Genomic DNA, 27,920 nt, shown 5'->3' on the forward strand with positions numbered 1-27,920 from the left:
TATTTTGCCACAAGTTGTGGGAAAATTACAAACTTTAATTTTTTTTTTTTTTTTCACAAAGTTGTCACTAAATGATATATTGCTCACGCATGCCATGGGCATATGTGAAATGACACCCCAAAATAAATTCTGCTGCTTCTCCTGAGAACGGGGATACCACATATGTGGGACTTTTTGGGAGCCTAGCCGCGTACGGGGCCCCGAAAACCAAGCACCGCCTTCAGGCTTTCTAAGGGCGTTACAGTTTTGAAGGCCATAAAATGCCAAGATGGCACAAACCCCCCCAAAATGACCCCATTTTGCAAAGTAGACACCCCTAAATTTAGGGGTACACTAGTGAGACTAGGTAATAAATGGCGGGTGCCCTGAAACTATAAAAAAATAACTAACCAACCAGCGTCACCTGTAACAGTTATATGGTGATCACTGGTGAAAGGGTTAACTAGGGGGCAATCAGGGGGCTTTATGCGGTAGTATATGGGGGTCCCTGGCGCTATAAAAAGCTGCGGCGAACCTAAATACCTACCTGCCTAACTAGCGTCACCTGTGACACTAATACAGCGATCAGAAAAACGATCGCTTATTAGGCTGGGTTCACACTGGAGCGATGCGGGAACGCCACGAATCCGCGGCGGGTTCCCGCATCACATGCCTCCCGGCGGCAGTTCACACTGCCCAATGCGAACTGCTGGGAGTGTCAGTGAAATGTTAATGACACCCCCAGATCAGTTCGCATATCGCAGTGCGATCTGCAAACTCTAGTCGCATGGTGTGAACACCCATGCGATCCGATTCTGCTGCGGACCAAAAAAAGGGTCCCGTGCGAGTTTGCGGCGGGTGCGACACGAATTCAGCCATACTATCTGTATGGCTGAACTCGAATCGCACAGAGATCGGATGTGATTTGCACTGCAGTGCGGTGCGAATCACATCCGTTCTCATAAACCGCTGCAATGTGAACCCAGCCTTAGTGACACTGGCGACGGGGGGTGATCAAGGGGTTAAACCTTTATTGGGGGGGTTAGGGGGGTACCTTAGAACTAAAGGGGGCTAACCCTAACTGCCCTAACAGTTATTACAGTCACAAATGACACCCGCCGTGTGGATCAGGGGGTTAAACCTTTATTAGGTAATAAATGGCGGGTGCCCTGAAAGGATAAAAAAATAACTAACCAACCAGCGTCACCTGTAACAGTTATATGGTGATCACTGGTGAAAGGGTTAACTAGGGGGCAATTAGGGGGCTTTATGCGGTAGTATATGGGGGTCCCTGGCTCTATAAAAAGCTGGGCGAACCTAAATACCTACCTGCCTAACTAGCGTCACCTGTGACACTAATACAGCGATCAGAAAAACGATCGCTTATTAGGCTGGGTTCACACTGGAGCGATGCGGGAACGCCACGAATCCGCGGCGGGTTCCCGCATCACATGCCTCCCGGCGGCAGTTCACACTGCCCTATGCGAACTGCTGGGAGTGTCAGTGAAATGTTAATGACACCCCCAGATCAGTTCGCATATCGCAGTGCGATCTGCAAACTCGGATCGCATGGTGTGAACACCCATGCGATCCGATTCTGCTGCGGACCAAAAAAAGGGTCCCGTGCGAGTTTGCGGCGGGTGCGACACGAATTCAGCCATACTATCTGTATGGCTGAACTCGAATCGCACAGAGATCGGATGTGATTTGCACTGCAGTGCGGTGTGAATCACATTCGTTCTCATAAACCGCTGCAATGTGAACCCAGCCTTAGTGACACTGGCGACGGGGGGTGATCACGGGGTTAAACCTTTATTGGGGGGTTAGGGGGGTACATTAGAACTAAAGGGGGCTAACCCTAACTGCCCTAACAGTTATTACAGTCACAAATGACACCAATGCAAAAAAAAAAAAAAAATGACATTGGTGTCACTGTGACTGGGGGGCAGGGGTAATTGGGGGGGTGATCGGGGGGGTGTGAGTGTGCCTGACATGTTCTACTGTGTAGTGTCGTGTTGGTGCAACTCACCGATCCTCTCTCCTCGGTGTCGGAACGAAAAATACCGACACGGAGGAGAGATTACATCACTTCCTCTCCTGTGTTTACATTACAAGAGAGGAAATGATGTCACAGAGCATTTTCATTCGTCGGGAGCGATCGCGAGGGGGTGGCCATGAATGAATGGCCGTCCCCTCGTCCGGGATCGCTCCCGAACGAATACCGACCGCCGCAGGCACCGGGCGGGGGCCCGATCGGGCCCCCGACCCGCGGGCAGGCAAGGACGTACATGTAAGCCCTTATGCCTGCCCGTGCCATTCTGTCGACGTACATCGTCGTGCGGCGGTCGGGAAGTGGTTAATATGAGAAGGAAGAATTTTCTTCTTTAAGCTGAAGCTTGACCAATCACTTGACAAACCCATCTGCAAAATAGTGGATCTTGACACTGCCTGTCTATATCTTGGACCCTCTGGCAGTACAAACAAAACCTGCGTTTTGTGAACCTGAGCGGTCGCCCTTAGATTCTGATCGCTCTTACTACATCAAGAGACTGTAGTGCTTTTTCTTCCCCAGATTAAGGCTTCTGGGGAGAAAGAAGGAAGACTAATATCTTGGTTTAAATGAAAACCTGTTACCACCTTTGGTAAGAGTTCAGAATGAGGACATCAAATAACCTTGTCTCCATACATGATGAAATATGGCTCTTACAACACAGAGCCGCTAGTTCCAATACTCTTCAAGCAGAAGAAATGGCCAGCAAAAGATTATCTCTCTTGTCAAAGAACCAAGAGAATTTCTCGTAAGGTTCAAACGGCTGATTTAACAAAGCCGACAAGACCAATCTTAAATCCAAGGATTTAGAGGTGCCTTGATAAGGGGAATAAACCGTGTTACCCCCTGAATAAGCTACGCACCAAGAGTGGGAAGCAAGAGGACGTAGGAAAAGACATTGACATCGGCCTGGATCTGGCTCTTGATAAAAGTCAAGGCCAGCTTCATTTCAGATCCCATATGCAGGAATCCTGCCTATTGACATACCTCCTGGGCTGCCAACCCCTGGATCCATACCAAGAAACCTATGCCTTCCATATTCTATAGTAAGTGACTCTGGAAGCTGGCTTCCTGGCATTAGTCAAATTAGACCCACAATCTTTTATAGAGTGGGATTCAACAGTTAAACCTGTTAAACTCCTTGTCCGTAAAGTAGGATGAAATACCGGACCCGGTGCAAGAAGGTCTGGCTATAATGGCAGAGGGCAAAGGACTTCAACTGCCCTCCTTATGAGCTAGATAAATTCAGATGTTCTGGGGCCCGCTAGGGCCACCAGAATCACCGCCTTCTGTTCCTGCTTAATCCTGCGGAGAAGGCGCGGAAGTAGCAGAGCTGGAGGAAATGCATAGATCAGTGAGAACTGATCCCCTGGGAAGACTAATGCGTCTATTCTGCCTGCTAGCGGACCCCTTGTTTGACATAAAGTTGTCGACCTTACGAATGAATGTGGACGCAAATAGGTCCATGTCCGGAGTACCCCATCTGACATATTGCTAGGAAGATGTCGGGGTGAAGAGATCATTCTCCCGGAAATAATTGTTGGTGTCTCAAGTAGTAGGCCTGAAATATTGAAATTTCCGATAGGAAAGGAGTGTTGTGTTCTGCCAAAGCTAGAACATTATGCACCTCCTTTTTTTGCTTTTCTTTTTTTTTTTTTTTATGTAAGCCACCACCGTAGCTCTGTCAGACTGAATCCTGTCAGGACAGTCCTGTAATCTGACAGACAAGATTCTATGGCCAGATGTACTGCCTGAAACTTCCAAAGTTGATAGGCAAGGTCCTCTAACCTGGACCATCTCCCCTGGACAGAATCTTATTCCAGGGCTGCTCCCCAGCCTAGAAGGTTGGCATCTGTTAACACCTTGCAGGATAAAGATTTTCCCTCCTGCTGGACTACAACCACCAATTTAGTCCCTGACCTATGTTGGGAGCCAAGCGTATTGGAAACACACAAGGTCTGAATCCTCTTTATTCCAGACCAACAGGATGGTGTCTTGAAGCAGTCTTTGAATAAAACTGCGCATAAGGGATGGCCTTGAAGGAGGCCACCATTTCCCCTAAAAATCTCCTGCAGCCAAAATGAAGGCATTTCCTTTCCTGATAAGCTGAATTAGTCCTACAATGGAACTGATTCATGTCTGGGGTAAGAATACCTTCTTCTATATGGTATCTATAGCCAGCCCCCAAGTAACCTCCTTGATGGTTTTAAAGAGAATCTCCCGAGGGTGAGGATCCAACCTAGAGATTTCAGCTAGCTACAGCTGAGATCAGACTCTGGCTTTACACCTGATCAAAGTAGATCTTCTAATAGGTTAGAACCACTATGCCTTGAGCCTTTAACCTGGCTAAAGGAGGTGTCAGAATCTGTCACACTCTTAGTGCTGTGGCCAAGCCGGATGGCAGTGCCACGATTGATAAAAAATAATTTTATATTTCAAACCACAGAGATTTCTGGTAATATGGAAACTTTGGCACATGGAGATATGTAACTCCCCTCCTTGCAGGATGTGCCAATTCAGATCTCCGAGATCTAGAATGGGTCTTACCTCTCTGCTTGGCTCTGGGACCTTAAAAGGTTTGAGACAAACACCCCTGTTCCAGTAAGGGAATCTCTGAGATCACCAACTGTGATAACAGCCGATCCAGAGACCAGAAAGAGACCCTTCTCCTTTCTCTTACTTTCTCCTTTTTTTTTTCTGGAACCTTAGGGGCATTCTATGAGGAAATGGACACTCTTGCATAAGACTGCCACATCAGCAGCCCCAAGGACCCCGCAGGCAGCACCCAAACCGGACCCGAACCCGAGGATCGAAAGCCAATTAGGCCATCCAGGCTCTTGAAACTCTAGATGTAACCTAGAGAAGAAAATCGCAGAAATCACTCTGCCCTTAACATTATTCCTGCCAGACCTTGAGAATCGCAGGACCTTTCCCCTCACTCAAACAAGTGGGGGTGGTTCTTCATGAGAAGGCCTTAGCATTCTGCTTCATGGGCTTTCTGCCCCCAAGATCCTGGTGTTGCCCCTGGGAACTTTCTCCTGAACCTGACGATGGAGACTGTCGAGACTGCCTAAAGGCAGATACTCCAGGCATAGGAGAGGCTGCATGATTAAAGGAGAACTGTTTGAACCTCCTTTACTGCCTTCTGGATGTACTTATCCACTCTAAATATTCATACCCCAGGAAGGGACATAGACTGGCTAAGGGTTTTCACCTGGTGCTTCAGCTGACCAATATCTCAGCCACAGACCTCTGCAAAAATGCACTAGTCCAAGCATAAGCCATAGGGCTTAAATGATCGAGTCCTTCATAGCATCTGTGAGACACAGTGCGTCAAATACACCAGCCCCCGCTGAGTCTGCGGATCAGGCAGAACTTTCAGGTATCTCACACCTGTTCCTTAACCCCTTGGAGTCCACAATCCAATGCATTGGCTTGACTCAAAATGTGCTCCACCACAATAATGGAGCAGACATTAAGGGGTTAATGGACTGAGCTACTCCAATTGCAGCCAGAACTGCAAAAGACATCCTGTCTTTAAAAGGAAAATCCAACCTTAACTTGCTGGATCCTTTAACATCAGTGCATTAATCGACTGCGAGACTCTGCTCACTGAGGTGATTGCAGCATTAATAGCTGGAATTCCCCATTTCTTTCATAAAAAAGTTCCCATTCAGAATACATAGCTATGCACTTTTAGTGCTTTTTGCATCTTGCAGATTTGCACTACAGAACTTGTTCCATAGGACACCATGTTGAATGGACTCCCAGGTAGGGGAGATTCAAATGAACCCTATTAGAGGTAGTCTCCTCAAGAGCCTGTGGCAGGCAACAAAAGGGTTAAGTAAGGGAGTAGACTAACACCTGACTTGTGCGGCTACTCCCTCCCTGTTAGGATCCTCTGAAGAGAAAAATAAGTATCTTCCAATATTTGGGAAGATCTACACGATCCTAGCCTCCTGCACCTCAACAAAAGGGCCCTGAGGACTAGATGGGAATCTGCTATGTTTAGCCCTACTATGGAGAGACAACATAGCAATAATCTTATAAATGGTAGAAGAAAAACCTGGGACGGAAGTGTTCTACCCTTGACGGCTTCATCTGACTGGCCGTATCTTCATTTTTACCTCCCAGGGAGGAAGACAGACATTCTTTTGTAAGGGTTTTTAGTTTGTTGTATACCATTAACCCCTTAGAACCCTTAGAGGGGTTCCTGGTCCCTTTGTCACTCATAGCTTACAGTACAAAGCAGAGGCAGTACCAGCAAAAGAATGTTTCACTTGCTAGGCTATAGTACAGTACAATAACTGCTATTAATCCTAGCTAAACAGTACAATGTTGTCAACAAAAGGGAGATGCCTGTGTCACCAACCTGACCAGCAACCACTCGGCTCTGTCCCTCCACCGCCAGACTTCAGCTTTTCCTGTAGAGCTTAAAATACTTCCTCTACGTGTGGCTGGCGTCTGACTCCATTTAGCAACGCCCCCCTTTCCCACTAGGGAAGTGTATGAGTTCTGGCAACACGGCGGCCAGCAACAGCCGCAAATTGCCCCCAAAACAAAACTTTTTTTTTTAAAGAAAAAAAGAGGCAGCGGGCTGGCATCCAAAGGAACAAAAGGCCACTCTGGGGCCCAGGAGGAGATCAGAACCCCCCTTCATACCTGAGGGTCTGAGCTGGCTTGAATGGAGAGGAGAGTAAAAGCTTCTGCTGTTTCCAGAGTCAGAATGGTGCATGCTCAATGCAGCCTGCAGTGGTGACACATAGACATGACATGACAAATACATGGAAGGAGAGATTCCTTACAGAAAATCTACCTTTCCACCACAGGGCTTTATCAGAGATAAAAAGACCAATCTTCGTCCTTCACGGTAGGCTCAGAGACTTTGAAAGGAAACCTTCATGAACAGGGGTACACTCAGGTAATCCCGCAATCCTGGACCTGCGAGAAGACCCTGCCAGTAAACTTTTATTGGCCTTACTACCAAAAAGTACTGGATCCCAGGGCCCAGCTTAAAAGCATTCGCAAGCAAAACCTCGTGTCTTCAGATGACGAAGCCCGGGTACTGTTCATTTAGTCCATTACTGAGACATCAGAACAGATCCGGTCAGGATGGCTGGCTCTCATCAAAGGATTACTGCCCGAGGAGCTCAGTACACACATCCTTACACGTGCCCAACACCTTAGACACTGGCAAAAAACTGAGGACTCCCAGTAGTGGGAGGGGTTATATGGGGGAAGTTCATGCCTTAAGGGGCGTGCCAGTGTCTAGCACCTGATAGTCCGATATAACCCCACATAGTTATTACTATGGTGCCGTGTCCCCTGATGTAAGAAAAGAAAAACATATATAATGTTTTGGGGGTTTCTATTTAATTTTCAAGCAAATAAATGATGATTTTTACATGTAGGAGAGAAATGTCAGAATTGGCCTGGATGCTCCAGAACGCCTGCAGGTGCTTCCTGCACATTAGTCCCCTGTATGTTGCCAGGCTGTGTAAAAGTCTCACACATGTGGGGACACAGTGGTGTAGTGGTTAGTTTTCTCACCTAGCAGTAAAAAGGGTCGCTGGTTTAAATCCCAACCACAACACTACCTGCCTGGAATTTGCATGTTCTCCCTGTGCCTGCGTGGGTTTCCTCCGGTTTCCTCCCACACTCCAAAGACATGCAGGTAGGTTAATTGGCTTCTGTCCCAAATTGGCCCTAGTATATGAATGGAGATCTTGGATTGTGGGCTCCTTGAAGGTAGGGACCAATGTGAGTGTGCAATGTACAGGGATAGGGACAATTGTAGACACTCACTCAGGTTGAACTGGATGGACTAGTGTCTTTATTCAACCTTACTAACTATGTAACATGTGGTATCGCCATACTCTGGAGTAATAGCAGAATGTGTTTTGGGGTGTAATTTGTGGTATGCATATGCTGTGTGTGAGAAATAACCTGCTAATATGACAATTTTGTGAAAAAAAAGAAAAAGAAAAAAAATCTTGATATTGCAAATTATTGTGGGAAAAAATTACAACTTCAAAAACCTCACCATGCCTCTTTCTAAATACCTTGGAATGTCTTCTATCCAAAAGGGGTCATTTGGGGGTATGGCCGTCAGTACTTCAGGTGTGATCAATTTTCAGATATTGGCACCATAGCTTGTGGACTCTAACTTTCACAAAGAACAAATAATATACACCAATTTGTACTTATTTTTACCAAAGACATGTAGCAGTATAAATTGTGGCCAAAATTTATAAAGAGAAATTACTAATTTGCTCAATTTCATAACAGAAACGAAGAAAAAATAGGATTTTTGTACTCACCGTAAAACCCTTTTCTCTGTAGTTCACTGACTGACACAGCTACTTTACTTTAGACCATCGGTCGTTACGCCACCTTCAGCAGAGGACTAGACAGAACATGTTAATATATACAAAAAACAGAACTTTCTAGTTCCGCCCAATGTGCGGTCCCTTCAGTAACAACCCCCCCAGTCTGCATCCTGCAGCCTCAGTACGTCAACAAGCAGTATAAAGTAAGAAATAGGAGGGGAGGGTGCTGTGTCAGTCAGTGAACTACGGAGAAAAAGATTTTACGGTGAGTACAAAAATCCTATTTTCTCTTATTTTCACTGACTGACAGCTCCATTACTTTAGACCATCGGGACATCCCCAAGCAGTGCCGAAACAAGGGGTGGGAAACAGCATAAAAACTTGACTCACAAAAACAGAAGTGCCCCCTAACAGGGGAGTCACCATTTTATCTAACCGCATCAGAACTTGCGGTAACAATGCAACAGTGCATTTTACTGAAGTTGACAGTTTATTGTCAAAAACCAGAAAAAATAAAGTGCAAAATTACACAGCCGCCTACAAAACTTTTCAGCCAAAACAGGCATCAGCCGATGCACTGACATCTACCTTGTAGAATTTTGTAAAGGTGTAAATAGACGACCAAGTCACCGCTTTACACACTTGATTAACAGGCGCTTGATGTTCGGAAGGCTAAAAGTTCGGATTGCCCTTGTGGAGTGGGTCGTGACTGGAAACGGGGGCACCTGCCCCTTCAAGGCGTAGGCCTGTACTACGATCTGTCTGATCCACCTGGAAATGGTTGCCGACGAGACCACCATGCCTTTTTTTTCGGACCAGCCACCAAAACAAACAGGGAGTCTGACTTCGGAAACGGAGCTGTGGCAGACAAATACATCCTCAGAGCCTGAACCACATCCAGGGCATGAAGGGCCACTTCCTTAGGATGTGTCGGCTTAGGACACAGAGATGGTAGTACGATGTCTTCATTGATGTGGAACACCAAAACTTCGGCAGAAAAGTAGGTCGCAGACGCAACACCACCTTATCCTTATGGATAACCAGATAGGGTGACTTGCAAGACAAGGCCGCCAGTTCCGAAACACTCCTGGCCGATGTTATGGCCACTAGAAAGACCACTTTCTGGGAAAGAGTCAACAAGGGAATTTCTCTGATATTCACAAACGGCGGTTTCTGAAGCTCCGATAACACCAGGTTCAGATCCCACAGGGGTAATGTTGGACGCACAGGAGGATCTACATGCTGAATCCCCTGAACAAAGGTGCTCACTAGAGAGTGAGACAACAGGGGTCGCTGAAAAAGACATCCAAGGCTGATATTTGTCCTTTAATGGTGCTCAAAGCCAATTTGTGGTCTACTCCACACTGTAGAAACAGCAGGATCTTGGATATGGAATAGGAGCGCCGACGACATCCTTTCTACTCACACATAGAGATGTAGGTCTTCCAGGTACGATGATATATCTTACCAAAAGATTTCCATGTTCTCAAGATAGTTGAAATCACAGAGTCCGATAGGCTCCAATTCCTTAGCACCTGGTTCTCAACAGCCATGCAGTTAAAACCAGTGATGGTAAATCACCACCAGACACACTAGGTTGGCGTACCAGGGACGCTGAGGCCAATCTGGGGCAATCAGAATTACTGGAATCCCCTCTGTCTCCAATCTGCAGAGCAGACGTGGTAGTAGCTTTAGCGGAGGAAAGGCATAGATCAGTTGGCACTGACCCCACGGAGCCACCAGCAGGTCTGACCCAAGGATCTCTTGTCCTGGACACGAATCTCGGCACCTTCTGTTTGAGACGGGAAGCCAGGAGATCCACGTCTAGTGTGCCCCATCGCAGGCACAGTAGCCTGAACACCTCCGGATGCAGCACTTATTCTCCTGGGGTTTCTGCCCCACCATTATACAATTTTTGTATAACTTCATTATTTAAAGCTATTATTTTTTACCCTTAGATACATCTTGTGACTGCTCCTGATGAGTGGCCGTCCAGCCAAAAAACACATTGAGATGACATTTATGTCACACCACTCGAAAATTAAGTTTATTTCCAATACCCTTTTTTAAGGATCAATAAGGTCATAGGTTCTGCAAGTATTATCTATTATTACTGTTTTACCCAACCATCTTGAAGATTTTATGCACTGTATTATTATTGTACTATTGTACCTTGACTACATGCTTACATGTGTTTTATCCGGTTGTAACTTCTGGTTAATAAATATCCAAGCAGGTTCACCAATATTACTCTTTTGCATTCTCGTGCTTCATATAAAGTCCCACCCCGTGTTCTCTTTTTTTTCTTTTTCGATGCCTGGGTCCAGCATCTGACTTAGGTAGTCCGCCTGCAAGTTCTCCACTTCCGGGATGTAAATGGCCGATAGGGCCGGTACATGTCGCTCTGCCCACTGAAGGATGTGAACGACCTCCCGTGCTGTGGCCGAGCTTCTTGTTCCTCCTTTATGATTGACATGCCGCCTCCATGGCATTGTCCGACTGGATTCTGATCGAATGTCCTCAAAGTCTCATTGACCATGTGTAGTGGCATAGCCTGATCGCTGGGAGCTCAAGCACATTGATCGGCAACTTGGATTCCTCCCCCAAACAGAGGCCCTGGGTCGACTGTACTCCCAGTACTCCACCCCAGATGGTCAGATTGGCGTACGTTGTGATCACTGTCCAATGTAGAGGTAGGAACGACTTCCCGAACCAAAGTACCGGGGATCTCAGCCACCAGAGCAGGGAGTCCCTGACTGACTGGCTCACCTGAATCTGCCGATCCAGGAATAATGGAGACTTGTCCCATTTCGTCAAGATCTCTTTCTGCAAGACTCTGGTGTGAAACTGGGCGTACAGCACTGCCCCGAAGGAGGCTACCATGAGCCCCAGGACTCGCATGCAGAAGCGCAGCGACGACCACCTGCGGTTCATCAACAGGTTTACCGTGGCTCAGAGTCTGCAGCTTGTCTGGAGGGAATAACACTCTCGCTTCCATGGAGTCCAGCAGAAAACCTAGGTACTCCAGTCGTTGAGTCGGTATAAGCACCAACTTTTTTAGGTTCAACAGCCACCCAAATTCCTGCAGGGTCTGCATGGTGATTGCCACTTCCTCCTCTAATTCTGAGGTGGAAGATGCTCTCAGGAGGAGATCGTCTAGGTAAACTACGTTCGCGATCTCGCGCTGTCGCAGCAACGCCAAAACTGGAGCCAATACCATGGTAAAGACTCGGGGGGCTGATGCCAGGCCAAAAGGGAGAGCCACAGCGGAGGCAAATGGGTATATGCAGGTACGCATCCTGGATGTCCAAGGACACCAGGGAGTCACCTTGATGGAGTGCAGCAACTACTCAGTGAATGGATTCCATTCTGAACCTCTGCAGTTTCACAAAGCAATTGAGGGCTTTTAGGTCCAAGATTGTAGTAACCAAAAAGGAAGGGGTATGCCCAAACAGATTGGAGAAAAACCCAGAAACCTTTCTGGCTCTGCAACAGGTACTATCAACCCACGGTTTAGGTCCATTACCGCCCCAATTTCTTAGATGCCTGGTCAGCCGACCAGCATTTTAGCCAAATCAGGCGCCTCAGCACCACTGCTGACACTGAAGTCCTGGTTAACAGAAGGAGGGTATACAGGGCCCCGTCACAAACATACTTAAGGCCTTGCACTAACTGGTCTGAAAGTTCCACGCAGACAGGAGAAGCCTGTTGCTCCCCCAATTCAGGGTGCAAAAGTTTTGCCCATTCGGTCAGTGTCTGTGACACAAGTGCGGAAACCAGTACTGGTCGCTACAAGGAAAGGGCCACTGCCTTGGCCTACCTGTCCGTGGGATCCTTAAAGGCAGGAGACCCCTCTAATGGGATTGTGGTTACTTTAACCTGGATACAGTTGGGTCCATGACCGGAGGAGCCGACCATTTTTTAAGAAGGCTCTCCTCAAAGGGTTAACACACCGCCATATATTTTGGGACCGAAAAAGGTCCGTTGCGGTCTACCCCATTCCTTGTTTATGAACTTATCGAAATAAGTCAGATACGGAAACACCTTAGGTGCACAGGCTGGCTTACGGGACCCAAAAGGGGCCGCTACATCAGCAGAGGAATCTGCTGTATCATGAATCTTCAGGGTATGGCGCACAGCTGTGATGAGTGCTTCAACTAGCGATTTGTGGCGCGCAGACCCGGACTCATCCTCACTGTCCAATCAGTCCTGGTCAGCGTCATCTGAAACGACAGAGCAGGGGCCGCCAGTCTCAGCGGGGCCAGAGTCTGCGTCAGAACGTGTCAAGTGTCCAGAGGCACTGCACTGTTTGCAGGCGAACCGATTGCAATTGCCTGGAGTTCGGTGGAAGAAACACCAGTTTCTGAAGCCATGCTAACCCACCCTGTCTGCCACCTGTTGGGGACTTAGGACAGTGAATAGTCCCACCCTCTTAATTGCTGCAGGCTGAGGGGCCCCCACCACAGGATTTACCACCCTGACCAAGTTCTGCGCCGTCCAGCTAGTAGTGCCTGTGTCAGCTCTCAAGTGTCTGTGAGAGCAAACTGTGCTGTTCTGGGATCAGCGCTGGGCATAAAAACCGCGCTGGGCTACAACAAAATGGCCGCTGAGTGTCCAGTATAAAGGACAATCACAGGGAAAATGGCCACCCAACTACAGTAAAATGGTTCCTGACCATGCTTCTCCCTGGGCACAACAAACTTGGCTGCCAAAAAACTGCATACAGAGAGGGACAGTGAAAAAAGGCAGAGAAAATGGCATCAGACAGCGCTACAGCAATCAGCATGAACAAACCTCTAGACACCCAGGGGAGAGACAATAGACACTCAGGGCACAGCCACCCAGTGCAGCCCCACATCCAAGGTGAGAGCCCCCACACAGGGGCCCTGTCTATGTGGCACACACACCGCTCAGCAGCCCATGCAGCATCCCCCATGGGGGGGGGGGGAAGACAAGGAGAGAAGAGAGGGAGGAGAGGGACCGCCAAATCGACCTCCCAGGGAATGCCCAGCTACTCAGCCCCACTGAGACAGGGAGAGCTGTACTTAACATTCCGGACGAGCTTGGGACATTCCATCACAGACCCACTCTCCGATCAGTACGGGGTGGGCTGCTGACCATGGCCCACTGTGACGCAGACATCAGTAGCCCGGTCATGTGTGTGCCCTGGAGCATTGCTCTCACCGGCTGCCCCTGGAGCCTGAGGGACATGTTATGGCCGACCCAGCGCGGAGCTCTGGTCTACACACGCTCGCTGGCCAGGCTGGGGAGACTACAAGAATAAGGGTATCCAGCCTGTCACCCAGCCGGTTGTTGATAGCAGATCACAGGATCTTCATCTTGTGCAAAAGGCAAACTTCTGCAGAAAAAAATTCCCAGACCGATGGACCCGCAGGGTTCCTAGGTCCATCTCTTTCACTAGGCAGAAAAAAATTGAGGCTGCAGGATGCAGGTTGGGGGGTTGTTAATGAAGGGACCGCCCCTTGGGTGGAACTAGAAAGTTCTGTTTTTTGTACATGTTAACATATTCTGCCTAGTCCTCTCCTGGCGGTGGCGTAAAAACCCGATGGTCTAAAGTAAAGGAGCTGTGTCAGTCAGTGAACGTAAGAGAAATTCTTTTTTTTTTTTACAGACTTTCCGGTCTTTTTTCTTTTATAGCGCAAAAACTGAAAAACTCAGCGGTGAGTAAATATCACCAAAAGAAAGCTCTATTTGTGTGAAAAAAAGGACAAAAATGTCATATAGGTACAGTGTTGCATGACTGAGTAATTGTCATTCAAAATGTGAGAGCACCGAAAGCTGAAAATAGGTCTGGTTAGGAAGGGGGTTTAAGTGCCCAGTGGTCAAGTGGTTAAATTCCAGGAAAAGATCATCACAGCCCTTCTGTTTCCAGACGGTGCTGTGGCCCAACTACCCAATCCAAATGCAGTAAGCTGGCTGCATGAGAGGCATTTTCCGAATGTCCTTCCTGGTACCCCTACCCAACGAGCCCCCCAAAGAAAATGTTGCGTCTGTAGAAAGTGCGTATATAGGCGTGACACCCACTATTATTGTCCCTGCTGTCCTGACCATCCTGGTCTTTCCATTGGTGAATGTTTTGAACGCTACCACACACTTGTGGAGTATTAGCGTAGGGTACAGCACTGCACAGACTAGAACACACTTTCACAGGGTCTCCAAAGATGCCATCGCATTTTGGGAGAAACGAATCGTTACAGTTATAAATAACAAAAAGGGGAATATATATATTTTTTATATATAAAAAAAACAAAAAATAGTTGTTTTATTCTCTCTCTATTGTTCAGCTATTTTTTTACTGTATTCTACTATGCAATGTTTTATTGTTAGGCCTCATGCACACGAGACGCTGTTAAAACGCATGCTCAGAGGCAGTTGGACACTTTTTTCAATTGCCCCTGAACTCATTCAATGTTATCCTATGTGTCCATGTACACAGTCTAGTATTCTGCCGTTTTTATGCAGTTGCGTTTAACCTTGTTTTTCCAGAAGCAAAAAAATGGGTTCAGACGCAAAAGTTTTCCACATTTCCTGTTCTTCATGCCCCTGGAAGGTGTTTGTGAGGTTTTGCTGATGTCCTGTACAGCGCTCACTGCTATCGTTTTCTCCCTGTACCTCATGGAGCTGCTTTGGCGGCCATTTTAGGTGTGGGCAAAGGCAGTATGCTCTCCTAGGCTTCAGCGGCCATTTTCCTGGTGATCTCCTATTCAGGACACCGGTGGCCATTTTCTTGAAGGTTGAGCACGTTTTTCACTGTTCTCTAGCGGCAGCATGTGCTCCTGTGCTCTCACAGCCATTTTCCCTGTGTTTTATGTCTGTTCTTGTGCTGGACGCTGGGCGGCCATTTTATTGAAGCCTGAGCATACTTCAGAGAAGTTTTGGCCACCGACACAGCATTGTTCCTCTGCACCTGGGAGCCAACAGGAACTACAGGCACTACTTGCTAGATAGCGCAGAACTCCTCAGGGTGGTGAGTCTGGCGGGAAAGAGCCCCTCATCCAGCGGCAGTAAGGAGGTTGGGTCTGTCACTGTCCTAAGTCCACTTCGGGTGGCAGACAGGATAGGGTCAGCATGGCTTCAAATCTGGTGTTTCTTCCCCCGAAATCCAGGAAATTGCAACCGGGTCAACTGCAGACTGAGCAGTGCCCATGGACACCCTGACGGCGGTCCTTAATTCGTTCGTTCATTTGCCAAGATGGAGGCGGTGCGTGGGAATAAGGGTGCACTAAAGCGCCCGTCCTTTGGGGAAATGCGGCAAAACACCGGTACCTCATCAAATTTTGCTGATGAACATTGACACTTTATACTAAGGTTGCAATACCCTATAAACCTACTTACTTGCATTGACTTTATATAGAATTTACACCTATTCCCATGTTGGTATCCCATTTAGACTACACGTAATTATAGCACTCCGTTTTATCTCAATTTCATTTCATTATTTAACATGAATCTTGTGTATATATGTGTGCATACATATGTATGTATATGTGTGTATATACTTATGTATAATTTTCTATCTACATTAATTTTTGATATAGTTACTTGTACACTCCCATGTGACTGTATATCTTACTCTGCAGTTGCTACGGGTGGCCTTACCTCAAATTTGGCTACCACCTTTGCTGGCGCACCTCAAATACTAACAGGTATATTTGTTAAAACATCCCCCCTCCTCCTTTTTTGGGCACATATTTTGGTATACGTCTTTACCTTATTCCTACTCTTTCAGGGATTTTCCTTGATTAAAAAAAATAAAAAAATAAAGTTTAAAAATATAATAAAAAAAGCACCCGTCCCCCATGCTCACGCGCAAAGGCAAACACAAGCCTCAGTCTGGTGTCACATGTAAACAATTGCACCATGCATGTGAGGTATCACCACGAAGGTCAGATCGAGCGCAGTCATTTTAGCAGTAGACCTCCTCTCTAAATCTAATATGGTAAGCTGTAAAGGCTTTAAAAATGTATGTAGTTTGTCGCCACTTTTGTGCGCAATTCTAAAGCATGTCGTTTGGTATCCATGTACTCGACATAAGATCATCTTTTTTATTTCATCAAACATTTGGGCAATATACAATATTGCATTAAAAAAAAGTGTGTTTCTTCCAAAAATATGCGTTTCAATATTTGCTGTGCAAATACTGTGTGAAAAAAATTGCTACCTCCACCATTTAAATCTGTAGGGTCTTTGCTTTAAAAAAAATATATATAATGTTTGTGGGTTCAAAGTAATTCAAATTAAGTCTTCTTGCAAAAAAAATATTTTTTCATGTAAACAAAAAGTGTCAGAAAGGGCTTTGTCTTTAAGTGGTTAGAAGAGTGGGTGATGTGGGACTTAAGCTTCTAAATGTTGTGCCTAAGATGCCAGGACAGTTCAAACCCCCCCCCCCCCCCCCCCCCCCAAATGACCACTTTTTGTAAAGTAGACACCTCAAGCTATTTGCCGATAGGCATGTTGAGTCCACTGAATATTTTAGATTTTGCCACAAGTTTCGGAAAAATGACACTTTTTTTTTGCACAAAGTTGTCGCTAAATTATATATTCTTCAAACATGGCATGATTATATGTGGAATTACACCCCAAAATACAGTCTGCTGCTTCTCCCAAGTACAGGGATAAAAAATAGTAATTTCACTATTATATAATAAAATGAAATGTTAAAATGACCCCATTTTGGAAAGAAGACACTTCAGTCTTTCTGCTGAGAGGCATGTTGTGTCCATGGAATATTTGATATTTTGCCACAAGTCTCGGGAAAATTATTTATTTTTTTAAACAAAGTTTTCACTAATTGATATATTGTTCAAACATGGCATGGTTATATGTGGAACTACACCTCAAAATACATTCTGCTACTTCCCCTGTGTACAGGGATACAACAAGTTTAAAGCAGTAGTAAACCCACAAATCTTTTATTTTTATTTTTTAAACCTGCAAAGCAAAAGGCATAATGAGCTAGTATGCACCGCATACTAGCTCATTATGAAATACTTAACTTAGAATGAGGCCCCGACATCTGGCCCGATCCACGCCGAGGGAGCTGACATGCTCCCTCTGCGTTTCTTCCGGGTATCGCGGCTCCGGCGCTGTGAGTGGCCGGAGCCGCGATATCGTCACTCCCGCGCATGCGCGCGGGAGATTTCATTCCGGCCGGCCGACCACTGCCGGATTTTCAGGCCGAGAAGTCCCTTGTGCGCATGCGCCGCTGCAGTCAGCGGCGCATACCGAGGGGAATATCTCCTAAACCGTACAGGTTTAGGAGATATTTTTTTTACCTACAGGTAAGCCTTTTTATGGGCTTTCCTGTAGGTAAAAGTTAAAAATTTGAGTATACAACCACTTTAAGACTTTTTTTGGGAGCCTAGCCGCGTACAGGACCCTAAAAAACAAGCACCGCCTACAGGCTTTCTAAAGGCGTAAAATTGTGATGCCCCCCCCAAAAAAAAATGACCCAGTTTTGGAAAGTAGACATCCCAAGGTATTTGCTAAGAGGAATGGCAAGTATTTTGCAGATCTCATTTATTTTTGAAAAGAAGAAAAGCAAAAACATTTTTTTTTTTTATTCAATTTTCAAAAAACCTTGTGACAAAAGCCAAGATCTGCAAAATGCTCAACATGCCTCTCAGCAAATAGCTTGGGGTATCTACTTTCCAAAATGGGGTAATTTGGAAATTGAAAAATGTATGCCCATAGAAAGCCTGGAGGCGGTGATTGGTTTTCGGGGTCCTGTACCTGATTAGACTGCCAAAAAGTTCCACACATGTGGTATCTCCATACTCAGGAGAAGCAGCAGAATGTATTTTGGGGTGTAATTCCACATATAACCATGGCATGTGTAATCAATATATTATTTAGTGACAACTTTGTGTAATTAATTTTTTTTTTTTTTCATTAACTTGTGACAAAAAATTTAATATTCAATGGGCTCAACGTGCCTCTCAGCAATTTCCTTGGGGTGTCTACTTTACAAAATGGGGTCATGGGGGGGGGGGGGAGAATTATAGTGCCCTGCCATTTTAGCATCTGAAGAAATTAGGTGTATTTCTAAAAGCTGTGTATATTCCAGAAATGCATTCTAGTTTGTAGACACTTTAACTTTAAAAACAATATCCGCCTATTGACACATTTATTTATTTATTTATTTTTTACCAGACATGTGGCTGAATAAATTTTGGCCTAAATGTATGACTAAAATTGAGTTTATTAAAAAAAAATTCATAACACAAAGTAGAATATATTATTTTTGTTTCAAAAATGTCAATCTTTTTCTGTTTATATCGCAAAAAATAAAAATCGCAGAGGCAATCAAATACCATCAAAAGAAAGAGCTTCACCGCACAATTACTAGTTAAAGCAGCACAGTGCCAAATTGTAAAAAGTGCTCTGGTCATTGAGCAGCCAAATCCTCCGGGGCTGAAGTGGTTAAATTGTAATGCATTATTTAAGCATTTCTCTAGAATTGCCAAATTCATTATATACTCCTGAAGTAACAATCTACTTACATATTTATGGTTTGAACATGCACTACAGACACAGATTTAGCCATTGTGATATACGACACCTTTATAAAAAAGTTTCATAAACAAACAAAAATATTGCTTTTTGACAAACAGAAGTCAAACCCCAAAAACTGTAAACTCTATTATCACCATTAAGAATAGCGTTTTTTTCTTAATTCTTTTTCTCTTTTAGCAGCTTAGAACATAGTCTGGTTGAAAAACAAAAAGACAAATCCATTTAATTCAACCATTAAAAGTGAAAAAAATAAAATAAAAAATAAAAATATATATATATATACATATACACACACACACATAATCCTACTGTATACCCACAGTTGAGCCAGAGGAAGGCAAAAAAAAAAAAAAAACACAGCAAAGCAATATCCGACTTGCTACAGCAAGGGTAAAAAATCCTTCCTGATCCCCCAAGAAGCAATCAGATATTCCCTGGATCAACTTTACCTTTAACTGTCAGTATCCAGATATATTATATGCATTTAGGAAAGAATACAGGCCATTTTTATAGCAATATAATGAGCTGGCCAGAACCAGCTCTTGGTGGAGTCTATTCCACATTATCACAGCTTACTGTGAAGAAACTGTTTCATATTTGGAGATTAAATATCTTTTCCTCCAGACGTGAAGAGTGTGTGGTGACCTTAAGTTGAATAACTTAACAAGTTCACTAAATGGACCACTTATGCATTTATACATTTTTATCATATCCCCCCTTAATCTCTTCTTAAGAGAGAATAAATTCAGTTCCTCCAATCTTTCCTCATAGCCAAGCTCTTCCATGCCTCTTATCGGTTTGGTTGTCCTTCTTTGCACTATCCCCAGTTCCCAGATATCCTTTTTGTGAACTGGTGCCCAAAACTGTATTGCATATTCCAGATGAAGTTTTACTAAGGATTTGTACAGGGGTAACATGATATCTCCCTCTTTTCTGTCCATTCCTCTCAATACAAGAAAGGATTTTGCCCCCTTTGGAAACTGCAGCTTGGCATTGCATGCCATTATTAAGCTTATAATCTACCATAACACCCAGATCCTTCACCATTGATTCCTCCAGTTGTACTCTCCCCTAGGATGTATGATGCATGCATATACATAGCCCCCAAATGCATAAATGTACATTTATCAAAATTAAAGTGTAAAATCACCCTAAAACTAAAATCTCTAAATCTACTTGCATCCGCAATCTAAAACTAACTTTTCTAGCCCTGTAAATAAGAAATAGCTATAACATACCTTTTCTGAAGCTGCTCTGGTCAGGTATCCAGTGGCATTAGCCATCCATAGAGTTACTTTGGGGCTTCCGTAGTCGGCTGCCTCCTCTGCACCCACCTCCACAGAGAGCACAGCGTGGGATCAGACTGAAGCAGCTTCAGAAAAAATATGCATAGCGATTTCTTCTTTACAGGGCTAGATGGGTTCGTCTTAGATTGTGGATGCCAGTAGATGGAGAGATTTTAGTATTAGGGTAAACTACTTCAAACCTCACCTGCCACATAGTTGCCCAATTAAATAGTGCATTGAGGTTGGCTTGTAAGTTGGAGACATCCTGTAAGGACGTTATTCCACTGCATAGCTTGGTGTCATCGGCAAAGACTGAAATTGTACTTTTAATCCCAGACCCTTCTATCTATAATTTATATAGTAAAAGCCCCCTACTTATTCTTATGTGGTAGTGCAGTGTTCATTTTGATGTAAAATAGCCATTTTAGTTTCAGTCATATTTTAGCCTTTTTACTAAAATGCCATTTTAGTCGCATTTTAGCCGACTAAAATATTTTAGTAGAATAAATTAACACTGCCTGTAAGTAGGCATTGCCATATCACAGATTTCACAGATTGTGGATGCCTTCTAAGCTACCAAGGTGCGGATAGGAGGAGTTTCAGTTAACAAAGTCATTACAAAGAATGATTGCAGGCAACAAGGTACACCATGGGATAAGTAGTCCTTACAAATGGAAATAAAACAGCACGCTGGGAATCCCGGAAGTTGTGGAAATCAATGGTCAACAACAAACAGGCATAAATCATAAGAAAAAAAAAACAATATTCAATCAAAAATAACTATTGTTTATTTTGTGTATGCGTTGATCACAGATAGCTTAATAGTTTTAACAGTTTTTATTAGTTAGGGTTTGACTTAATGAGGCAAGTTTACTAAAGTTGTTGAGAGTCTTCACACAATAAATTTTGTAATAATTCACTTCAGTTATCCAATCATGTGAAAAGAAAATGCCTGTTGATGGATTTCATCTAACAGAATTGGATAGTTTGACTACTAACAATTTCGTGTGTGAAGATTGAGCTTTTGTAAATCAGCACTATATTATAGTATCTAAGCGTGTGTTCCAATCTGATTAGAGGTTACAACATTAGAATTTCTCTTTGGATCCTGAAGTTGCTGACTAATGCACATTTACACCCCTTTGCCCCAGGGGGTGTAAATGTGCATTAGTCAGCAACTTCATGATCCAAAGAAGTAGAAGAATAATACATAATATACATAATATTAACTAGTTGCTGACCGCCGGCCGTCGCATCCCTGTTTCTTCGGTGGCGGCGGCGGCGTGTCACGGAGACACCGCTCGCCACCGAAGGGGGTGAACAGCCATTCGTTATGGCTGTTTACCATGTGATCGGCCGTGATGAAGTCACGGCCGATCACAGATGGTCACACCCCGAACGTGCACGGCGCATGCGCGCGAGCGCGCTGCGCGTGCACGGCGGTGGCGGCGTGTTCCCTGGGAACACTGCTCGTCACCGATGCTGGTAAACAGCCATTGGCCGGCTGTTTACCCACGTGATCGGCTGTGATCCTTTCACAGCCGATCACAAAAATGTAAACAAACTGCGGTAACGGGATGTTACCGGGTTCTCCTCCTCACACACCGATCGTGTGTGAGGAGGAGATTGCGGTAACATCTCGTTACCGCATACAGTGTACACCAATCATACTGGTTGCCCCCCCCCCCCCCCCAATAAAGAGGACCTGTCACCACCCCTCATAGTACCTGTCAATCACAGTCCATCAGAGTACCTGTCACAGTCCATCAGAGTATTTGAGTACCTGTCACAGCCCATCAGAGTACCCGAGTACCTGTCACAGCCCATCAGAGTACCCAAATACCTGTCACGGCCCATCAGAGTACCCGAGTACCTGTCACGGCCCATCAGAGTACCCGAGTACCTGTCACGGCACATCAGAGTACCCGAGTACCTGTCACGGCACATCAGAGTACCCGAGTACCTGTCACGGCACATCAGAGTACCCGAGTACCTGTCACGGCCCATCAGGGTACCCGAGTACCTGTCACGGCCCATCAGAGTACCCGAGTACCTGTCACGGCCCATCAGAGTACCCGAGTACCTGTCACGGCCCATCAGGGTACCCGAGTACCTGTCACAGCCCATCAGAGTACCCGAGTACCTGTCGCGGCACATCAGAGTACCCGAGTACCTGTCACGGCACATCAGGGTACCCGAGTACCTGTCACGGCCCATCAGGGTACCCGAGTACCTGTCACGGCCCATCAGAGTACCCGAGTACCTGTCACGGCCCATCAGAGTACCCGAGTACCTGTCACAGTCCATTAGAGTACCGAGTACCTGTCACAGTCCATTAGAGTACCGAGTACCTGTCACAGTCCATCAGGGTACCCGAGTACCTGTCACAGTCCATTAGAGTACCGAGTACCTGTCACAGTCCATTAGAGTGCCCGAGTACCTGTCACAGTCCATTAGAGTGCCCGAGTACCTGTCACAGTCCATTAGAGTACCGAGTACCTGTCACAGTCCATTAGAGTACCGAGTACCTGTCACAGTCCATCAGGGTACCCGAGTACCTGTCACAGCCCATCTGAGTACCCGAGTACCTGTTCCAGTCCATCTGTGTACCAGAGTACCTGTCACAGTCCATCTGAGTACCTGTCACCGCCCTTCAGAGTACCCAAATACCAGTCACCAAACCATCAGAGTACCTGTCACCAGGCCATCAGAGTACCCGAGTACCTGTCACCAGGCCATCAGAGTACCCGAGTACCTGTCACCAGGCCATCAGAGTACCCGAGTACCTGTCACCAGGCCATCAGAGTACCAGAGTACCTGTCACCAGGCCATCAGAGTACCCGAGTACCTGTCACCAGGCCATCAGAGTACCCGAGTACCTGTCACCAGGCCATCAGAGTACCCGAGTACCTGTCACCAGGCCATCAGAGTACCCGAGTACCTGTCACCAGGCCATCAGAGTACCCGAGTACCTGTCACCAGGCCATCAGAGTACCCGAGTACCTGTCACCAGGCCATCAGAGTACCCGAGTACCTGTCACCAGGCCATCAGAGTACCCGAGTTCCTGTCACCAGGCCATCAGAGTACCCGAGTTCCTGTCACCAGGCCATCAGAGTACCCGAGTACCTGTCACCAGGCCATCAGAGTACCCGAGTACCTGTCACCAGGCCATCAGAGTACCCGAGTACCTGTCACCAGGCCATCAGAGTACCCGAGTACCTGTCACCAGGCCATCAGAGTACCCGAGTACCTGTCACCAGGCCATCAGAGTACCCGAGTATCTGTCACCAGGCCATCAGAGTACCCGAGTACCTGTCACCAGGCCATCAGAGTACCCGAGTACCTGTCACCAGGCCATCAGAGTACCCGAGTACCTGTCACCAGGCCATCAGAGTACCCGAGTACCTGTCACCAGGCCATCAGAGTACCCGAGTACCTGTCACCAGGCCATCAGAGTACCCGAGTACCTGTCACCAGGCCATCAGAGTACCCGAGTATCTGTCACGGCCCATCAGAGTACCCGAGTACCTGTCACGGCCCATCAGGGTACCCGAGTACCTGTCACCAGGCCATCAGAGTACCCGAGTACCTGTCACCAGGCCATCAGAGTACCCGAGTACCTATCTCCAGCCCATGTCTCATAGAATATACGTTGGGGTGTTTGCTTTCCAAAATGGGGTCATTTTGTGGGTAATTTCACTGTCCTGGTGGTCCAGGACCTTCAAAAGTGTGATGGGTAGGAATGAAATGAGATGTGTCATTTATGCTCCTAGAACGCCTGAACGTACTACTTCAATGTTCGGCCTCTCTATGTGGCCAGGCTGTGTAAAAGTCCTACACATGTGGTATCGCCATACTCGGGAGGAGTAGCAGAATGTATTTTGGGGTGTAATTTTTGCTATATACATGCTATGTGTTAGAAATATCTTATAAATTGACAATTTTGTGTAAAAAAAAAAAATGCGTTTTAATTTTTTTCCACATATTCCAAAAACTTCTGGAAAAAAATTAACCGTTCAAAAGACTCATTATGCCTCACAGATTATACGTTGGGGTGTTTGCTTTCCAAAATGGGGTCATTTTATGGGAAATTCCATTGTCCTGGTACTCCAGGGCCTTCAAAAGTGTAATAGGTGGTTGAGAAATGAGATGCGTAATTTTTGCTCGTAGAACGTCTGAAGGTACTACATCAATGTTAGTGCTCTGTATGTGGCCAGGCTGTGTAAAAGTCCTACACATGTGGTATCGCCGTACTCGGGAAGAGTAGCAGAATGTATTTTGGGGTGTAATTTGTTGTATGCATATGCTGTGTGTGAGAAATAACCTGATAATATGACAATTTAGTAAAAAAAAATAAAAAAAAATAAAAAATCTTCATTTTGCAAAGAATTGTGGGAAAAAATGACAACTTAAAAAAACTCACCATGCTACTTACTTAATACCTTGGGATGTCTTCTTTGTAAAAAGGGGTCATTTGGGGGTTATTTGTACTTTCCTGACTTGTTAGTGTCAAGAAATGAGGTACACCTGATGTACTGAAGGCCTGATCAGAAGTGATCAATTTTCAGTGATTGGCACCATAGTTTGTAGACTCTATAACTTTCACAAAGACCAAATAATATATACTAATGTGGGTTATTTTTACCAAAGATATGTAGCAGTATAAATTTTGGCCAAAATTTATGAAGAAAAATTACTAATTAGCAAAAATTTATGACAGAAACGAAGAAAAAGGCATTTTTTTCACAAAATTTACGTTTTATTTTATTTATAGCACAAAAAATAAAAAACCCACTAGTGATTAAATACCACTAAAAGAAAGCTCTATTTGTGTGGAAAAAAGGACTCAAGTTTCATATGGATACAGTTTAGGATGACTGAGTAATTGTCATTCAAACTGTGAGAGCGCTGAAAGCTGAAAATTGGTCTGGTCAGGAAGGGGGTGTAACTGCACTGTATTGAGGTGGTTAACGATAAAAAAATAAAAATGATTACATAAAATAATTAACTAAATATTAACTAAATTATTACAAAATAAGTACTAAGAAATGCATGCAAATGATATTTTTGTATTTACCTGTAGAATGATGCTGTCTGGCTCATTTACATTTGGTGTACTGAAACTAGTACTACCATGCTTTGAGGCTGGCCATAGGCCCAGTAATCGGCGACCACAGGTTAAAAACCTTGAAATGGGGAATAAAAAAAGTTAAATTATTTGAGAAAGACAATCACAAGAACTACTGCCCAAAAGTTATTATGTCTGCTATTTCCATAAAGATTACCTGTAAATCTGCCATGAAAACTAACTTATGATAAAGGAACTGTATAACAGAATGTATGTTTTTATGTACTGGAAGTATAGCTATGTAAAGCTTTTATTAACCTAACAAATTAACTTTTTGGGACAAACCTTTAAAACCAAGCACTGGCCCGGCAAATTATTAAAGCGGAGTTCCATCCAAAAATGGAAAATCCGCTTTAAGCACTTTTTTGGGGGGGGGGGAGTGGGGGCTTTGTTAGGAGGGGGACTTCCTGTCCCACTTCCTCCTTCCGCCCCAGGGACCGCCAAGGCAACTCCTCCTTTCGCCTTAGGTGGCCCCCCTCCAGCGCGACTTGCCCATGCGCCGTGTGTGCCTGGCCGTTAAGCCGAAAGCGGTCACGGCTGGAGGCCCAGAGCGGCAATGGAGGCGCTGGCGGAGAGGAGGGGTAGAGGAGTGACCCTCCGTTCGGCCGCATTACAGGACTGTGGAACAGGTAAGTGTCTGTTTATTAAAAGTCAGCAACTACACCTTTTGTAGCTGCTGAGTTTTAATAAACATAAAAAGCCTGGAACTCCGCTTTAAGTGTTGGCAAGTATGGGGAGATAATTCAGGGCATTTTTATAAAGCCAAGGAGAGGAACCAGCTGACTTTTGGTCAGTGTGCACTCCTCTCTGTTCAACAGAAGCTGGTCTAACGACCAGCTTCTAAACAAACGATCATGCTGGAAAACCAGTATTTGATCATTATGCCGCGTACACACGACCTGACTTTTCAACGGACTATGTCTGACGGTCTTCCCGATGTACATTTTCGGCAGAGGTCCGACGGACTTTCTGAACTAACGGACTTGGCCACACACGACTGGACCAAGTCAGTTTGTTTTGAACGTGATGACGTAAACAGGACTAAACAAGGAAGTTCAACAGCCAGTAGCCAATAGCTACCCTTGCGTCGTATTTGGTCCGTCGGACTAGTACGCGGTTTTGCATGCTAGAAAGCAGAGTCCGTCGGACAGATTTGAAACAGGTTTTATTTCTAGGTCCATTGGACTTTTGGGGGAAAAAAAAGTCCACTGGAGATTTATAAAGGGAAGATGCCCTCGCTTTTCCGTCCGTATTAGCTCCCAGTACAGATATTATCATACAAAGAAAGAAATAGGCTTATGGTCAGTACAGTTAATTTATGAGCTCTTTATGGACTTGTGCTCTATCCCTAAATTGATGCAATCTTATCCTGATGAATATATATATATTATATATATATATATATATATATATATATATATAGCAGGCATTGCTGCACTTTCATCTGATTGTGTAAATCACAAAAATCACATCCCTCCCTACGGGAGATCTGACAATTTTTGGACTGGTTTTTGGATGCAGGTGTGGGGATGTGGTTTATGTTTTTTTTCTCTCCCCCCCCCCCACACTGGGTTGTGGGGGGGGGGGGGGGGCGGGATATTTTCTTTGCTCTGTGGGCGATATGGGGTCATGCATGTGCAGTGTTATATTGTGTTAATTCTTTTGTATTGTAATGTATTAATCTTTGTGTTTTTTCCTTCTTACACACCTAAGGCTGTGCATGTCTTGCGGTTTTATAATCATTAATTGAATATCCTCGTCATTTTCCTGATGAAGCCATCAAGGCTAAACATGTTGAAATTCTAGGACGTGGGAACAATTTGTATGTGACTTCAGTTCTCTCATTGGTCAGAGTTAGGATGTGTGTTTATACCCAGGACTATGATTGTAATTGCAGCCCTTACTTTTATCTTGTTTTTTTCTAAATAAATTATTTATATTTTTATATTATCTATTTGTCTCGCCTTGTATAAGATGTACCTTAAAAAGTCGTATTCTCTCAATTTGGTTGCTTCATTATTTACAGGAATGTTGGTAGTTTTGTATGTTGTGTCTTTTCTCTGGTGCTGACCTCTTTTTCCCCCAACTTTTTTTAAAAGGGGTTTCATAGTATCGTGTTGATGGTGGTGGTGTCAGTGACATATGAGCTTTTATATGTGGACGTGGGGAAGAATGGCAGGTTATCAGATGGTGGAGTCTTTGCCCAGACCGAGTTCTATGGACGTCTCCAGAGAGGTGGCTTGGGATTGCCACTTGCAGAAGAGAGCGTCAAAGGACTTCCGTTTGGTTTTCTTGCTGATGAAGCATTTGGTCTGGGCAATCATGTGATGAGGCCATTCCCCCAGAGGACCCTCACCCTGGAGAAGAGGGTTTTTAAATTATGGGCTGGCCAGAGCCCGAAGAGTCATGGAGAATACCTTTTGGATAATGGTCAGCTGGTTTTGCCTATTTCTAACATCAACCTGGCCAGAGTACAAACGGAACCACATTGTTTTATGCTACTGCATCCAGCACAACTTTTTTAAATGAAATGCTCCAAATTATATAGCCTCAGTTGGGCCTGAGGCTGGATTTCAGGAACCAACACTGATTGCCCTGGAAGCTGTCCGTC

The 27,920-nt window shown here is 45.1% G+C and overlaps 1 protein-coding gene across 2 annotated transcripts in view; it reads right to left on the reverse strand.

The window, feature by feature from the left end:
• Positions 1-27,920, reverse strand: part of PIK3C2B (phosphatidylinositol-4-phosphate 3-kinase catalytic subunit type 2 beta) — a 935,041-nt gene that overhangs the window by 364,868 nt on the left and 542,253 nt on the right. For both annotated transcript variants that reach the window (XR_013274472.1, XM_077481256.1), the window contains exon 14: positions 25,259-25,367. Coding sequence is in view for 1 of the 2 variants with exons in the window: in XM_077481256.1 (XP_077337382.1) it covers positions 25,259-25,367 (109 nt within the window). In the remaining variant the exon portion in view is untranslated. The remainder of the gene's footprint in view (positions 1-25,258; positions 25,368-27,920) is intronic.

The sequence above is a fragment of the Lithobates pipiens genome, unplaced genomic scaffold, assembly GCF_037356315.1.
Source record: "Lithobates pipiens isolate NorthernLeopardFrog02 unplaced genomic scaffold, aLitPip1_a1.2 Scaffold_16, whole genome shotgun sequence".
NCBI classification, from domain to species: Eukaryota; Metazoa; Chordata; class Amphibia; order Anura; family Ranidae; genus Lithobates; species Lithobates pipiens.